Genomic DNA, 16,804 nt, shown 5'->3' with positions numbered 1-16,804 from the left:
CCACAATGATAGCTTACTAAGAATATGTGAAGAAATAACCAACATGTTATATCAACAAGTTTCTTTTGACAATAATGAGCAATGCATAAACAAGGAAGTTCACAGCCATGTTTCATTATTGGAGTCATGTATCCCTGATACTTCACACACTTCAGACTTCTGTGCACACTGACTTTGTTGGGCTTTGTTGGGTTACTCGTATGTAATTATTAATGAAAGGAGAACTGAGGTTTAAAAGTAGTTGGAAGATATGGAATTAGGAGTCTGGACTGGAAGGAGCAGTTGGAATAAGAACTGTTTCATCTCCTGAAGATAATTTACTTCAGCCACAAAAATGAATGCTTTATTCTATTGCCACAATTTTATTCTTTCTCTATACATTTCTCTTATTCACTCCATTTGTGTCGTACTTTGAATATATCATGTTTTTGTTATTATCCTTTTGTGAACTCACTATGACTTGCAAATGCTCTTCCTCTTTTTCCTTTTTCCTTTTTTTTATTTTTTATTTTTTTTTTTTTTGTGGAGGGAGTAAGGCTGCTCAAGAGGCAATACAATATCTATGGAAAGGATTATGTCTTTTTCTGGAGGCAGACAGGAAAAGTTCAAGGTAGTTCTCTTAAGGACTTTTCAACAGCCATAATACATGCCACACAAAATATATTCTCAAAGCAGGCTTCAGCAAAAGAACATGTTGCTGTTTTTCTTTGTGGCTGCTAAATTTAAGTCTTCTAATATTGTGGTAAGAAAGTGGTTCTGCTTTTTCCTGTCATGTAGAATGTGAGATTCTGAAGTGAGGTATATGGCAACATTTGTTCTGAAATGTCCTTTTTAAGCGTCTTAATATTGTAACTGGTGACTAGATGGAATACTGACAGCTTAGTTAAAATAGTGCTTTTAGGATGTAATCATTGTTTTTTCTCTCCAAGCAACAGGTGGTCTGTCTCTTATTACGTATGGAAATTATCCTTAGCTCACACCCCATCTTCCTCACTTTCCTGCCCTGCAGATAGGACCTTGTGCCAAACACACTGATTATACCACCTCTTCTTCATCTGCAGTTTGAATTTTCTCCTGGAGGGCTCACAGCTATTAATTTATTCTTGCGGCAACGTTGTCGTGAAGCCGCTGTGTCACGAATCCCGCAACATGCCGGAGGCCGTGTAACAATCGCAGATCTTGCTTGGTCTACCAATCTTAACAAAGTATCGTGAATACTGGCCGTGAGCCAGGTGTGCATGCCCTGGGCCAGGTGTGCAGCGCACCCCTGCAGCCGGCAGGTTGCCATCGGACTGTGGCAAGCGCGGCGCTCTCCCGGCCCGTGCGGGCAGTCCCGGCGGCGGCTCTGGGCCCGGGGCGCGGCGGCCGCTCCCCAGGCCGGGCATGCTCAGTGCCGGCAGCGGGGCTGGCGCTGGCCCCGCTGCTCGCAGAGCCGTCGGCTGCTGCCACACGGGCGGCGGGAGGCGCCGCTGCGACCCCATGGGCAGCCGGGCGGTGGGCGGCGAGGGCGGCGAGCAGCCCCCAGGTGCGAGGCGGGAGCGCCCCGCGTTCCTCCGCCGGCACGGCCTGGGCTGGGGGCAGCGGCTCCCCCGCGGGCGGCGGCCGGGCCGGGAGTGGGAGCACAGGGAGCGGGACGGGCTGTGCCGCTGAGGTGCAGCCCGAAGGGAGCAGGACGGGTCTCTCCGGGCTGTGCCGCTGAGGTGCAGGGAACAGTACAGGTTTCTGGCCGGGCTGTGCCGCTGAGGTGCAGCCCGCAGGGAGCAGGACGGGTCTCTCCGGGCTGTGCCGCTGAGGTGCAGGGAACAGTACAGGTTTCTGGCGGGGCTGTGCCGCTGAGGTGCAGGGAGCAGGGAGCAGGACGGGTCTCTCCGGGCTGTGCCGCTGAGGTGCAGGGAACAGGGAGCAGGACGGGTCTCTCCGGGCTGTGCCGCTGAGGTGCAGGGAACAGTACAGGTCTCTGGCGGGGCTGTGCCGCTGAGGTGCCCGGAGCAGGGAGCAGGACGGGTCTCTGGCCGGGCTGTGCCGCTGAGGTGCCCGGAGCAGGGAGCAGGACGGGTCTCTGGCCGGGCTGTGCCGCTGAGGTGCAGGGAGCAGGGAGCAGGGTGAGAGGGAGCGCGGCCGGGAGCTCCGGCTGCAGCCCCAGCGCCTCCGGGGCGGGCTGAGGAGCGGCTGCACCGCGGCCAGGTCTGCGCTCGTGCACGGGGCAAAAGGCAGCACAGCTCGAGTCCGTTCTCAGAGCCGGGAGGGCACAAGTTTTGTGTGGATTTTAACTTTCCAACCTGGTTTGTGAATTGTTCCCCCTCCCCTTGTAATACTTCGTTATTATTTTTATTTGCTGCTTTTAGATGACAGTGTGTCAGAATCAGTTGGTGAAGAATCAAGACGACTTACCAGAGAACAGCTTTGTACAATAGTTGCAACAGCTTCTATAAATTTCAGTTCAATGATATGCTACTCAATCCTGGGACCCTTTTTCCCTTCAGAGGTAAACAAAACTTAGTTACTTATTCTCTTCATTACTTTTTTGCATGTTGAAACCTTTAGAAATATCTTGAACTCCGTGGGACGTTTATGGCTGGATGTAAGCTCTGAGTTAAAACTTTTCAATTGTGGGAGTTCAGTGCTAGCTGATGCTGATAGCTACTGATGCTGATGTAGCTACAGTGCATAAAATGGTGACCTGGATCTTGTCCATTGACTAATCTTCCCTACCACTGCAGAGGAGACAGCAAACTAAGTCAAAGTGAATTCTTGGAGAAGTGAAATAATTTTTTGCTCAATATTGCATAGTAGTTTTATAAAGCTAAGATTAAACTCTGTCAATGTCCTGACTTGCATTTCTGTGCCCTAGCGACTCAGTGACTTTTTATTTGTAGCTTCCTCTGTTAACTTATTCTGGGCCATCATTAACTGTGCTAACTTCCTGGCCTAGAAAGGGGTGGGGGGGTGGGAAATAAAGTCTCTGCTCATCTTGAATGAATACAATGCTTAATTATAGGATGAAAAAGATGGTCATGGTGCTTTTGCAGCAGAAGTCCATTTCTCTTATGACCAAATTGTTACCAAGTATTTTCAAAGCAATATTCTTTTTGTATAAGTACTTTAAAAGAATTATTCTTTTTGTCTAAATATTCCTGTATACTGCTTGTGCCCAAGTGAGTGTATTTGACCAGCTAAATAAGTAAAAAATTGTCTGGTGCTTGTTGTGGGGTGGCGTGCCACAGTGAACTTAACAGATATCACCCTTTTCCTGTCCCCTCACTATGTAAGGGATCAAAGTTTTGTAGCTAGTGCCCTTGCTGTGGCACACCAGTCAAAGCCACCTTTGTATAGTCTGGCTGCCTGTTCAGCTGCTAACACAAATTTCCTTTCACTGACAAATTAACATTGCTCTTCCCTTGATGACGTATTAGAAGTGCAACGTGTCTTTAAATTTTGTTGTTACTTTATTAGCCCATACTGCCTTTGAGAAAAAAAATTGCTTTTTAACTGCATGAATAGACAATTAAAAATATTTAAATGCACAAGGCATGAATGTTATTCACCTCAAGAATTTGACTGTGTCTTTACATATGTCTTTGTGATCTTTTTTGCAGGCAGAGAAAAAAGGTGCCAGTAATACAATTGTTGGCCTGATTTTTGGGTGTTTTGCTTTGTTCAATTTCTTGGCTTCTTTAATATTGGGAAATTATGTGAGTATAATTGAAGCTGCAACTTTTTTTCTGTGATGACACATGGTTGGTACATGAATACAGTTCTGCAAGCCTGAGAAAAGAGATGTCTCTTCAGTAGTGCTTCTGCAATTTTCTGTCTGCAGTAACTGGAGTCTGATCAGTCAGTCTGAATGTGGTCTAAGTCTTGTCAGTACTCTTCTGTTGTTCCTGAGAGTAGCATAGGGCAATGGACATCTAACTGTTTTGATTCTCTGGTTAACTGCTCTGTTTGCTTTAATCTGCAATCAATTCTGCTTTCTATGACCTCTTTTCTCCTACCCCCCCATTTTATTTGTTGTACTTATATATTCAGTTTGCCTTTGACAACATTCTTAAGGTGTTTTGTTTTTATTTTGTTTTTTCTTTAGTTAGTTGCACTCTCCTTCTTTTCTGGTATGTTGTCTTCTTTTTTTTAACATTTGCTCCTGTTACAAGTCTCTGCTGCTTAACTCCATTTCCCCTTTTCTATAGCAATATGAGAGAAATGTCTCCAGTTCTTGTAGCTTGAGCTTTCCCACAGATTCAGGATTTTTCTCATTTTGAAGATATCACAATTAAATTATATAAATGTTTGTTTATGTGCTGGAGCACTTCTGTCTATGCATTATTTGCTAGAGCTGCTCAGGATCATTCCCTAGACTGGGGCTGCTGCAGAGTCAGAATCGTCTCTGTCTTTGGCTGTGCAGCCTCTTTGCTGACCCTGTGGTGAGTGCTTTTCTCTTGTGCTGAGATGGTTCATAAAATGTCATACAAGTGCCATTACTAAGTCCAAGTCTTGGTGCCTGTAGTGGCATCCAACTATGGCACAAGCCTCACCAAGTGGTTTATGGGGGAGAGAGTGAGTGTGCCATCCTCACTGCAGACAGCTGAAGTGAGCATCAATAGGCTTGGACAGTGCAGCAATCAGAGATCCTGAGGGTTTCAGTGAAACTCAAAAAAATATGGGCTTTAGTAATAATGGCTGAAAGGCAGGGACTTTGTTCAGGCCTGAACAAAAAAGGAGCCTGAAATACCTGCTGTCCTTAGGGGAAGTTGCAGCATGGAATTAGAAGCTCAGCTGTACTTTGTTGTGGGATTGAGTTTGCTTTATGGCATGCCTCCTGTCATCCTTCATTCTGGTGAGAGAGTCTGAAATGAAGTAAGGTGGGATCCTTCCCTGGCGATGAATGGGGCAACCTGAAAGTACCATGCTTCCCATGCCAAAGCTTTGTGCTGTTAAGGGTTGTCATAAATATGCTTAAAAATCAGCTTGCATTGACTCTCACTAGCTATACATGATGGGTATTGCTGGCCTTGTCTCAGTGATAATGCTGGAGGGGAGGTTTGGAAACAAACTTTCTTGTTTGTAATGAGTAATGCTGCTGTAACCTGCTGCTCTGCAGAAGCTGCAGCATTGTCTTACCTTTCTAAATCTGGGTTAAGTCACTTAACTGTTCAGAGTATTTTTAGGCTCATTATTGAATGAAGGCACACCAGCAGAAGCAGTGTTTCCCAGTCTTTTAGCTACAGGTGCTATAAAGTTCTCATAATTTTTTGATTTCTTAGCAGTACCTTACATTGAAAATTTTTGATCTTTCCTTGAAATACTAACATGTAAAAATGTTATTTAATTTACAGCTTTCACAAATTGGAGCAAAATTCATGTTTGTGGCAGGGATGTTTGTTTCAGGATGTGTGACGATTCTGTTTGGGTAAGTAATTTCTGTGGCTTAGTTTTGTTGCATTTGTCTTCTGACCATTTTCATCCATATGAAAAGATAGACACAAAACAAAAGTAGAAACTCTTGGGCATCTTTTGTGTGTTGGTTAGGTCATCTAACTGGTATCTTTAATTTTTATCTACCTCTTGTAAAGCAGAATGAACATTTCTCCCTTTCACTAGGTTTCAGAGTCTGTTTACTACTTTGAAAGCAGAGGAGGTAGGTTCTGTCTATTTCAGTAGTAGCTGGTGGACAGTGAGAAGTCTGTCCAAGCACAGCAATAAGAAAACTATTTCTGCATAATGTTTTAATTATTGTTTCCTTTAAAATATTGGGCTGGCAGGTGGAGAGGCTAAGTCATTAGTTTTAGCAAAATAAATGCTTTTTTAACAATGAAGGAATCTTTTATTAGTTAGTTCTAACACATTTCATCAGACTCCTTGCACAGGTGTTTGGAAAAGCTATGAAATACAACAGAGTGGCATTGGAGTTTTTCACAGGTTACAGTTTTCATGCTATTTTCACTGCCAAGCAATGGGGAAAAGAAAAAAACTGTGAGAAATAGTTTGGTAGAGTTTGAATGACTTCACAGATGTGGTTCAAAGATAAGTGGTAATAGAAAGCATTGAGTGTCTTGTAACTGTGTCTTTTAATGAGCAAGAAATTATGCTCAAGGGCCTTTAGTAGATGGCTTCTTCCATCCTGAGAGAGGTCCAGTTTACAGTTGGGATTTTTCTTTTCCAGAATGCTCGACAAGGTGCCAAGTGGACCAATGTTCATCAGTTTCTGCTTTTTAGTAAGAGCAATGGATGCAATAAGCTTTGCAGCAGCAATTACAGCATCGTTCTCAATCCTTGCAAACGCATTTCCCACTAATATAGCTACTGTCCTGGTAAGTTGAGAAAGCAGTTTTACAGCTGAGTAGCAGCAAAATGACAAATTGCCAGTGGGCAGCCTAAAATCAGGAGGAGAAATCTGTTGTCTCATATGCAGGCTTATTTGAAATCATCACATAATGTTTTGTTTGTAGTCTAGAATCACAATCATAAAATTAGTTTAGACCTAGCATAATTCTGGTTAGATATAAATTAAGCAGTGTGTATTAATTGCTTGTCCTTTGAAGACAACTGAACATTAGTGGCAGTAGTTGTCACTTCAGTGAAAATTAAAACAAAATACTAATAAAATACTAATATAGCTTTTAGTGACTACTTCTACCTGGATAGTAAGGTTCCATGTGAATTGATTAACAAAATGGTAAATTAATTAAAATGGTGTTGATTTAAATGACTGAAAGATGCAAAACTGAAACAATTTTGGCTTAATTTTTTCCAATCTGTTGATAAAAGTTATGTATTAAAGATAAGCACTAGAATTTCTAGAAATCTCAAGGGCAGTATTTCTGATCATCAACAATTCATCACAACCAGAGATATTACCCATTTTCAGCTGGGGTTTTAAGGTGTTAAAGAAAAGTTTTGTGTTTAATAAAATGATGCTTTCTCTATCTATTTGTCAATACATTCTGGTTTCCAGTTCAAATATATTCTGTTAGAAATAGATGGGTTAAATTTTAATGAGTGAACAAATATTGAGAACTTACTTAAGATCATTAAATAAAATCAGAAAAGTTGCTGCTTTTATTAATATTTCTGTTAAGCTGTTTCATTACTTCTATAGATAAACATATACCTATATGTCTTTCTAACTAGAAAAAACCTACTAAGTTGTATCAGCAGTGATTAGCTGACCTTTTCATTGGAGAGCAACTTATATATTGTAATTATGTATTGCATTTATTTAGTCAATAAGGTTAAGGTTTCCTGTTTGTAAATTTCAAAGCCTAACTTAAATAGGTAAGTAAAGTAAGGCTGATTAAAGGGACTTAGTTACCCATTTTATAATCAGAATTGAAAAGAAAAGAAATTCTGTTATGGCAGCACAGTAACCACAATGCATGGCTGAAAACACTATATAGTGGTGAAGGTCATCTCAAGACCAGAACCAGAAATGCTACACAGCTGTGGCTTGGTACCTACCTTTGTTTAAAATCTAGAAAGGTTGCTGTAAAGACAGATGACTTCTAAATGTTTGTCTTTTTTACCATATTGTGTATGCTGGTGTATTGTTCTGCATGAGAATAAAACCTCTTCGTATTTATTCATGTAGATTTAGTGTCCTTAAATGGACATGATGGAGAGTTCTTGTTACTGTGAGCTCTGAGGCAGGTGGCAGAAGAAAGCTGATTGAGCAAGGGGCATCCCAGGGTAAAATTGAAGCCTGAAGGAGTGGATGAGGCTTTTTTAGCCTTGCTCTGTATTTTCCTTCTTGATAGCGATAGGTGCTGAAAACTTACTTTGGTACCAGTTTTCAGCCTTCCTTTTATTTGTTGGGTACGCTCGAGGGTATATGGGGAAGTTATTAAATATAGACACATTAGCCTTGTTGGAGTGGGAAGTTGAGCATATGTCAATGTGATCCCTCTGTGGGAGGAGGTATGGACTTCAGAACATAAGCAACCTCACTTCTCTTACAGTGTCCCCACTTCATTAACTTAGAAGGGTTAAATTATGTACAGCCCCAAATCACGTGAATTATTTGAACCAATGTCTCAAAAAACAAATATTTTTTTATGGTTGGTGAGCAACAAAAGTGAAAATATCATCTGGATGCAGTGCTGTTAATGACCATTCCACATAGTCATAGTTTTTCAGAATGTCTCAAGTTTATCTGAAAATTTTTTAACTTATTAGTTGCATGTTGTTACTAGTTATTTTCTTTGCTAGGAAAGAAAAAGGTTGCGACTCCAGACTGACCTAGGGTAAAGAACTTGGCTTTTGCTGACTCTGCCTGTTTTCGGGTCATTTGACTACTCTGACTGATAATTAAAGATGGGGATGATTCCCTGGCGTATCTTTCTGGCTTCTGGAAGTATCAAAACTTTTATCTGTAAGCAGTTATTACCACCAGCTCTTACTGGTGGTCTAAGCATTGATTAACCAAGTGTTGAGGCAGATGTTGACAGTGATGACTCTGATGTTGTAGCGCAAGATGTAACTGTATTACTGTCCTTTTACAAATTAGTATCTTATAAAAGATACCAGATTATTAAATTATATCCAAAAAAATCTGAGTCGTCCCCATTGCAGTTCCATTATTTTTTCCTACCCCTAGGGAGTGGGTCCAACAGGTGTTTATGGAGAGAAAGCTTTAATTTGGCACATGTGCTTTATCCCATGAGATAATGACCCATCTGAGTAGGTTTGTTTAGAGCCTTTCCCTCAGTGAAATGGCAGGTGGGAGAGGTGATCCCTTCAGCCTGAGTTGTCCTGTGGATGCTTTCTGCCACTGGAGTATTTGTCTCGCCTCAAGACTGAGATCTGTTGGGTGACAGCAGAGTTGTGAATGCTGCTGTACAGGTGGTTCTCTGTAGTGACACGAAAGAGGTCATAACTGTCAGACACATAAATGTGGAATTCCTTTTGCTATCCCACCCTATGAAGGTCACTGCTAGCTCTTGTTCTAGCGATACAGTGTCTTGCTTTTGACTACTCTGGATGTGTTGTGTTGCTTGTCAGACACATGGCTTGCTTTGTATTGTTGCCTTGTATTTTCTTAACATACTGACTTCCTTTCTGCTTGCTTTTTCTTCCTTTAGGGTAGCCTTGAAATTTTTACAGGACTTGGACTGGTGCTGGGCCCACCTTTGGGTGGCTTTTTGTATCAATCATTTGGTTATGAGGTCCCTTTCATCACGCTGGGATGCATAGTGTTGGCTTTGGTGCCTGTGAATGTGTGCATATTGCCAAAATATGGTAAGCATCCTACCTGCTTCCTTCACTCCCCTTAACTTCTTACGTACTTAAGTGTCTTTCAAAAAGTGTCACCTTCTGGAGTCTGATCCAAGTCAGAGGGCAAAACTCCAGTTGAATTAACTGGTCATCTTGATCAGGCTCATATTTAATGATACCCTAAATTCATGAGATGGCCTGGAATTTAATACAACTCCTCATGCCCATTTCTGCAAACACTAGAAACTCTGTATGGAAGTGAACTGGGATATGTTTTTATTTTCTTTTGTCTTAGATTCAGGGCTTGTAAAGGATCAGTTGTATCTGCTTCCTAGAGGTTTGTCATTGCAGCTAGTTGAAGAAAAGCTGGAGGCAGATTTTGCCTAAAACAGGAGAACTCAACGTGTTTGAGGAGTTAACAGTGGAGGGGAAAACTAATTATAGGGGAAAAAACCAAGTGTTTACTTGTACTGAATAATGCAGGATCTGATTAACATGAAAGAATGTTACCAAAAGAGGGGTTTAAATAAGTGATGGAAGTCATATAAATTTATTAAATTTTAGATGATCCTGCTTGTACAAAAACTAGCTTGAAGATAAATTCTCATGCAAGACCATAATTGTAAGGTTACAATTCTGTTATTCTTTTCTAGAGGAAAAAAAAGCTAGTAACTGTGAAAGGCTTCTTTAAATTTTTTTTTTTCTATCCTTTAATATGAAAACCACGGAGAATAACTTCAAGTATATTGGCTTTTAGAAGAAACTTACAATAATAAACCATGTGTTGCTACTGCTGACTTTCTCCCTGACCTCCCCAAGCTCTGAAATTGTCATGATATTGCTGCCAGTTTGGAAGAATGTTACATAAATGTTAACTCTGAGCTGGTGGATGCTAATGCTTGAACTTATAGTTCTTTGTATACATTGAGACCACATTCAGGTATTACAGGGGAAACACCATCAGGAAGTGGGCCTGACTTAAAATTCCAACATAACCATGACATCTGAAAGAAGTTTCCTGGAGTACAAATTGAACGTGTTGGAATTCAATTAGTTGCTTAAAAACCTGGATAGATCTCAATCAATAAATAGCAATCTTTTTATCTTACTCTCAAAGCATGTTTCTTTTATTTGCTATGAATTGTTCATGTTCATGTATCAAGCTGAGACATATCTATGAGGATTTAATTGTATAACTACTAGCAAAGAAGCAAATGCTTTTTTCGCATAGTTGGAGTAATATATGCTGTAGTTCTTTTCAAGCTGGGGATTTGTAGTGTTGGAATCTAAATTGTACACTTTTCTTCTTCACTTACCAAATCTTGTTTTTCACTATAAATATGGTATAGCACATAATAATCAACTATGGACTTTCATCTGTTGTGCAACCAGGAGTAAGAGGACTAAAGAATGGGAAATACCATTTCTTTTTTAAAGCAAGAAGATAAATCATGAGCTTATGCTGCTGAAAATAATGCAGTTTCCCCCCCTCTCTTCTATTGAAACAGATTCTGCTCCTAGGAAGGAGTCCTTTCGGAAGCTCATTCTTCTGCCAAAAGTCATAATACTCTGTCTCACTATATTTTCTCTAAGTGCGTGCTTGGGCTTTTTGGATCCCACAATGTCTCTATTTATCCTAAAGAAGGTAAGTCCTGCTAACATGCAGTGAAATCTTGACTTAATAAATAGTAAGTAACTGCTTATAAATGCAAGTATCTGTAACAAAATTGAGCTTTGTCCAATTAACACTGCTTTAATTGTCAGTTGTATGAATTCCAAATACCTTGATTTCCACAGTACTGGTAAGTCAGTATCCATTGCACTATCTCTTCCTGCTGGGTCTTGATAACTTTGAGAATGAAGAAATGCAAGGCCTTTTAAAATGGGCTTTCCCCACTGAAATGTCTTTCAGCTGCTAATACTGTCTCTGAATAGGGCATGGAAACTGCTTTTGTAAAAAAGGGACTTTTTCTTCCTTCCTGAAATCAAATTCTTGAAAGCTGCTGGAGTCACTGATAGTGTTGTATCTCTTGATGTGAACCCCTTTAAAATTCTATTCCTAGGTGAAATTAAGCAATGGTCTTTGAGGGCTTTATTTATGAACCGTTTTTCCAAGGGGTAGTGTTTCACAGATTGCTATGTTACTTTTTGTCTGCCTGTACTTTTTGAGCACTTGTCCAGGATGGAGGGGAATTGTTGCTAACTTCTTTCATTGGTGGAGATGTGAATGTACATCTTCCGTCTCTCAGGAGGGATCTAAAATTATCCCCCTGTAGAATCTGTGTGTTTCTATGGCTTTTCTGCTTTCCCTCTGCTCTGTGCTGGCAGATACTTGCTGTGAAAGGGCTGTGGCCCTATTAGCAGGTATTCTAACCACTAAATTAGAGTTATTATCATGTATTTGCATATGACAAGGAAATAGTGAATATTTATATAGTCTATACCACATTAAACATCTTAGAATACCTTCTCTTAGTTAGGGCACTTATTTGAGAAACTAAGATGCTTTGGATTCATTACACATTTTGTTTCCATGCAGAAACATGTATCTCTATTAGGAAAATGTGTGCCTCAGGGTGTTAGCAAAAAACCTCTTATTCCTTCTCCTAAAAATCATCCTTTGGTTGACAAGTTGGAGTTGAGTTTTATGTCACTACTTACTTTTAAGATGTGCCGATTAACAATGGATGAATACAGCACTTAGGCTTTTCTAATGCAAATAAAACTAAATATTAAAGAGGTAGAGACTAAATCCATTGAAATTCTAGTGTCTGAGGTGTTTGTTTCAAGTGTGTCAGATTGTAATGCTAGAATCCAGTGTGCGGTGTAGGGGACATAGCATTATGTTTCCTCTTGACCTTATTTAGGCTTCATGCGAGTACAGTTGTGTCAGGTGCTTTCATAACTCTGTACTTAAACAATGTTGGTGGAAGCAATGAAACTGAAGCTCTTCTTCAAGTATTTCAAGTCATGCACTGATGAACTGAAATCATCAGTCATTAGTGGATAATTTCAAATACTTGAAAAAACCTCTGTATGGTAGCAGTAAAATACTTCAAATTGTGCATTTCAGTATTTTGACTTAATATATAAGTCTTGGATTGTCCTTCAATGTATGTAGCATATATGGTTTGTCTTTTTGTTTTATTTGTCTTCCTTTCCATAGTTCAAACTTTCAGCTGGTTATGTGGGTTTGGTGTTCCTTGGTTTGGCACTCTCATACTCCCTGTCTTCTCCCCTCCTTGGACTCCTAAGCGACAAACTGCCGGTGAGTCCTACCATAGTGTGTGTGTGTCCAGGGTTACTAAAGCACTCCATTCATTTGCTTAAAGGTGGGCACAATGGATGAAGCAAAGGTTGTAGCACTGGTCTTGTAAAGGGATCTGCCTTTCAAGACCTTGCAAATTCACCCATTGCTGCCACATGGGAGATTGCTTTTGCAGGGTCCAGGGTAATTTAAGAATGTCCAAGTCAGTAAAGGAAATTGGACGAGCAGCTGAAGTGTGCTGAGCTTTTCTAGTGGACTAAACACAATCTTTTTCCAAGCAATATGGAATAGAGAGTGGGAAAATACATCCCAGTTATCCATGCTTTTAACCACACCTAATTTTACTAGCTTTTGAGGAGTAATGATGTTCTGGTTAGCTGTATTGACTTCATCTCTTAAAAAGTGTAATATCCTGATTAGGTCAGCATAGTGGGCTGCCTATTTTTTAGCCTGTTTTCTGACACTTTTTTCCTGACACAAACAAGGAATGTTGTTTGTACATGACAATTACATAGAATCATAGAATGGGTTGGAGGAAGCTTAAAGATCATCATGAAGTGCTACAGGGCGCTTCTAATATTAAGGAAGACTAAGACCTAAAATATTTTGCTAACTGAGGACCATTCCTCAGTATCCTGAAATCTCTGTACTAAGCCACTGCTGCCAGTGATTGCATCTGGGGTGAGGAAACAATAATTTATTGTTTCTTGATGTATATGACAGATTCCAAATTTTAAATTGCATTGCTTTTCCATTTCTTACACAGTACATCAGGAAGTGGCTGCTGATATTTGGAGGCTTAATGACAGCAGTGTGCTTTTTCATGCTAGGACCTGCTCCTGTACTGCACATTGAAAGGTACTGCCTCTACCTAAGCCTGTCCAGTCATACGATGTTTTCAACCATAGTCATGTATGTCCGTAGGTCTGTAATTAGCAGCTCTGACCATGAAAAGGATTTGGTTTTTAACTTCTACCTTTGACCATGAAACATGGGGTTTTTTTTGATGTGTAGTATGAGACTGTGAATGTAAAGCAGTGAAAGTATCTGAAAATGGAGATTTTACAGTTTCGTAAAATAGATCCTTTGCTTTTTGCTGCTACTGTGTTCATATTAATATGTATGGTAGGAAGAATGTTGCATTTTATTTTCCTTCACTCACATTTTGTGCCATTTCCAGTTCAACAAAACAAAGTTCTCATTTTGTCTTATTTTCCAAAGTTTTCTATTTTACCAGTGATTTTAAACTATGGGGTTTATTTGCATGGCTGTGCAGCTGTACTGATTTTACTTCTCTCTGTATATAGCCTACTGAGAAAAGTGACAGATTATAGCTTTGTTATCACTAGCAAAGTAATGACAATGTCTGTTGCACCTGAATGCTGTGATGTCATATTTCTCAAGTTAATTCACAGCAAAACACTCTGCTACATTTACAAAACAACTCCACAGTCCTTTTGTCCTAGGTTAGATACTCTGTTAAAATAATAGGCTTGTTAATCATAGAACTCCTCCAAGGTTGCTAATTTTTAAAGATCGTAGATTTTAAACTGTTGCAGTTTCAAATTTAGATTATAGATTTGAGCTGTGGAGAAAAATAAATTAGTATAGTCTTCATAATTCTTTAGCTAAGTCTATTTGGTTGTAATATATTAGGCTACAAAATTTTAATTTCAAAATCCTTCACTTCTGCAACAAACCATGTCTGGTGCTTGCACATAGGCATTGCTCAGTTAACCTCACCTGTCTACTTCTTCCCTAAATGCACCTCATAAAATTAACTGCATTTGGTAAGAAAATATATAATTTGAGCACAACTTTTTCATATTCTTTTACGAAGTCTTTTTTCTAAAGCATAGAACTGGATTTTTCAAGTTTTAGTATTGGCTTCAAGACACATAGTTTGCTGATCAGACAGGGAGAGCTGATAAAACAGCCTTCAGTCAAATGGAGTCCCTATTGGAAAGAGCAGCTAATTTCTTGTAAATGCTTCTCTTTCAGTCAGCTGTGGATGTTTGTCCTAGTGTTGGTTTTGGTTGGCTTTTCCCTTGGCATGAGTGCTATCCCAGTGTTTCCAGAGATCCTGCAATGTGCATAGTAAGTAACTCAGTCCAACCCTTTTTTCATGTTACTGACACTAGGAACCTGCAACTGTTTTTCAGGGGTGAATATGAAGTGTGGCTTTTTTTGCCACTTTTTGAGGCAAAGGTATATAGTAACATTTAAATGCTTCCACTACACTATTGTCTTAGTTTTTTCTGACCAAGCACCCCAGTCATTATCCTCCCAGTATAACTTTGTAAATGTGTACCTCAGTAATGACCTAGATGGGTCTTGACTTATTCTTATTAGTATGTTCATTTTGGAACAAGGTTCATTTTTTGCTTCTAAAAAGCCACCTGTCACAGTTTCACATTTGCCATATGAAACATGGGGAATTGCTGCGATGGTGTAGTCTTACTAGGGAGAAATCAGAGATGAGGAGTAGCACTGCAATCCTCCAGAGAGGCTGCAAAGAAGAAAGTACTGAGTAAACAGACATTCTGCTGTACAGTTTTGCTTGTTAACTATTTATGGGGTGTGAAAATTAAAAGGAGTAGAAAAGGTCTATAGGGAAAGGCTAAAGACTAAGATACAGTATGTATTGTACTACTCTAACTGGTCTGTCTTTCTGCAGTGAGAATGGATTTGAAGAAGGTCTGAGTCTTCTGGGACTGGTGTCTGGGCTCTTTAATGCTATGTGGTCCCTTGGGTAAGTGTACCCCTTTTTGTAAGCTATGAGAGTTCAGCTGTTCCACACTACTGACACGTGGAAACCTGGCTGTTAATGTGCTGACCTTGATTCAAAAGTTTCTTGCTTGACAGGTGCCTGGTAGGCATGTTAAAACAAAGCTTTTTACCCAAGAAAAGGTAAAACTCTTGTTTTGACAATGCTCTGAACTTTCTTGAAACATATTGCTCTGCATATCAAAAAACTGCAACTGTGATTAAAGTGAATGTTAGCTTGCACTTTTGTGTGGTCATTTTTCTTTTCACTGAAATATCTAATGCTCAATACAGACAGATGTGGACTGTAATTCTTTACAAAGCTAAGTCCATTCAGATGGAGTGAGCTAGATGTCTGCTCCTGACTAGTTCTGTTTTCCTTTTTCCATTTCCCACATTTCTTCCTTTTGTCTGGGATAGCCTAAGATAGAATCATCTTTTTAAGCCAATTTTTAAGCAGTTCTTTTAAGGTCTATGTTTTCATACCTTAGCAGAGTGTGTCTATAACTCTATATAGTGTGTTTATAACTCAGGGTCATCATTCCAGAAATAAGTGAAAGGTGCTACTGGCTGAGTGACTGTTCAGAGCTGTCACTCAGTAGGAAGTGACAGAGCACCCCTACTGGCAGCCACTGACAGGATTTTTTTACCTTGTAGTCCTCAGTTGCTGCAGGTATGTTTCAGTGGCACAGATCTGCACCATTTTTTTCCAAGATACAGCTGTCTAGCAGTCCTATTTATTTGGTATAGGGTTCAGTACAGACACAGGTGGTATAAAGTTTGCAAACCACAGGTTTATGCTGCTATGAAGCCTGGTTTTATAATGTAACTTCTCTAGTTCTACGCAGTTTTATCCCTTTCTGTTGTGAGAAACCATATAATGTAAGACCTTTCATAAAGAGACAGAAGGTGCATAACCTATATAACCTGCATTTTTAAACAGGCATAAAGGTGCAGGGCAGTTACACACAGCTCAACCTTGCAGTGACCATGTCATGTTGTGCTTCCCCACTTGCTTATATTTATCAGACCTTTGTCTTGAAGTTTAGAAGCTTCGTGTTTTGAGGGATGTAACTTTGAATTTCTCTTATGATAGAATTGATCAGTGTAGATGTTTTCTTAGAGCATGGTCCTTAATGGGATCTCTCTACTAAATAAGACTTCATTCAGCTTTCTGATGCAGATCCTATTTCCAGATGAGGAGGTAATTAGATTTATTGGGGCCTTGGCAAACAACAAATTCATACTTTTTGTGGATTTTAGGAAAGTTAGGTCTGTGGAAGAAAATCTCTTTGTTGTCAAAGGTGACAGTCTATGAAAGAAGGCCACAAAACCCAATAAAACAGTTCTCTGAGAAGATGTTTTGTTCTTTATGTTTGGGATGCCAATGCCTGATTTTGATTTGATGCAGGGCATTTGTAGGTCCAATTCTGGGAGGATTTCTAAATGAAGAGCTGGGTTTTGAATGGGCTGCAGCTATCCAAGGAGGATGGCCACTGTTCAGTGTAAGTAATTACACTTTTTAAAAAAAAAATCTATTGCAGTTATGTGCTATTGCAAAAGGTT

At 39.9% G+C, this 16,804-nt stretch overlaps 1 protein-coding gene across 17 annotated transcripts in view; it reads left to right on the top strand.

Annotated features, from left to right (window-relative positions):
* The window catches only part of SLC18B1 (solute carrier family 18 member B1), a 31,803-nt gene that overhangs the window by 4,808 nt on the left and 10,191 nt on the right, over positions 1-16,804 (top strand). For 8 of the 17 annotated variants that reach the window (XR_015283214.1, XR_015283215.1, XR_015283212.1 and 5 more), the window contains 11 exons: positions 2,346-2,485; positions 3,597-3,692; positions 5,331-5,404; positions 6,158-6,305; positions 9,072-9,228; positions 10,713-10,849; positions 12,371-12,472; positions 13,239-13,330; positions 14,474-14,569; positions 15,150-15,224; positions 16,650-16,743. Coding sequence is in view for 10 of the 17 variants with exons in the window: in XM_086877124.1 (XP_086733250.1) it covers positions 2,346-2,485; positions 3,597-3,692; positions 5,331-5,404; positions 6,158-6,305; positions 9,072-9,228; positions 10,713-10,849; positions 12,371-12,472; positions 13,239-13,330; positions 14,474-14,569; positions 15,150-15,224; positions 16,650-16,743 (1,211 nt within the window). In the remaining 7 variants the exon portion in view is untranslated. The other 9 variants (XR_015283211.1, XR_015283210.1, XM_086877123.1 and 6 more) reach the window with 7 other exon arrangements.

Source organism: Cyanistes caeruleus, chromosome 2 (assembly GCF_971803275.1).
Source record: "Cyanistes caeruleus chromosome 2, bCyaCae1.hap1.1, whole genome shotgun sequence".
NCBI classification, from domain to species: Eukaryota; Metazoa; Chordata; class Aves; order Passeriformes; family Paridae; genus Cyanistes; species Cyanistes caeruleus.
Note: the sequence above shows the minus strand (reverse complement) of the source record. Positions and strands in the feature narration are given on the sequence as shown.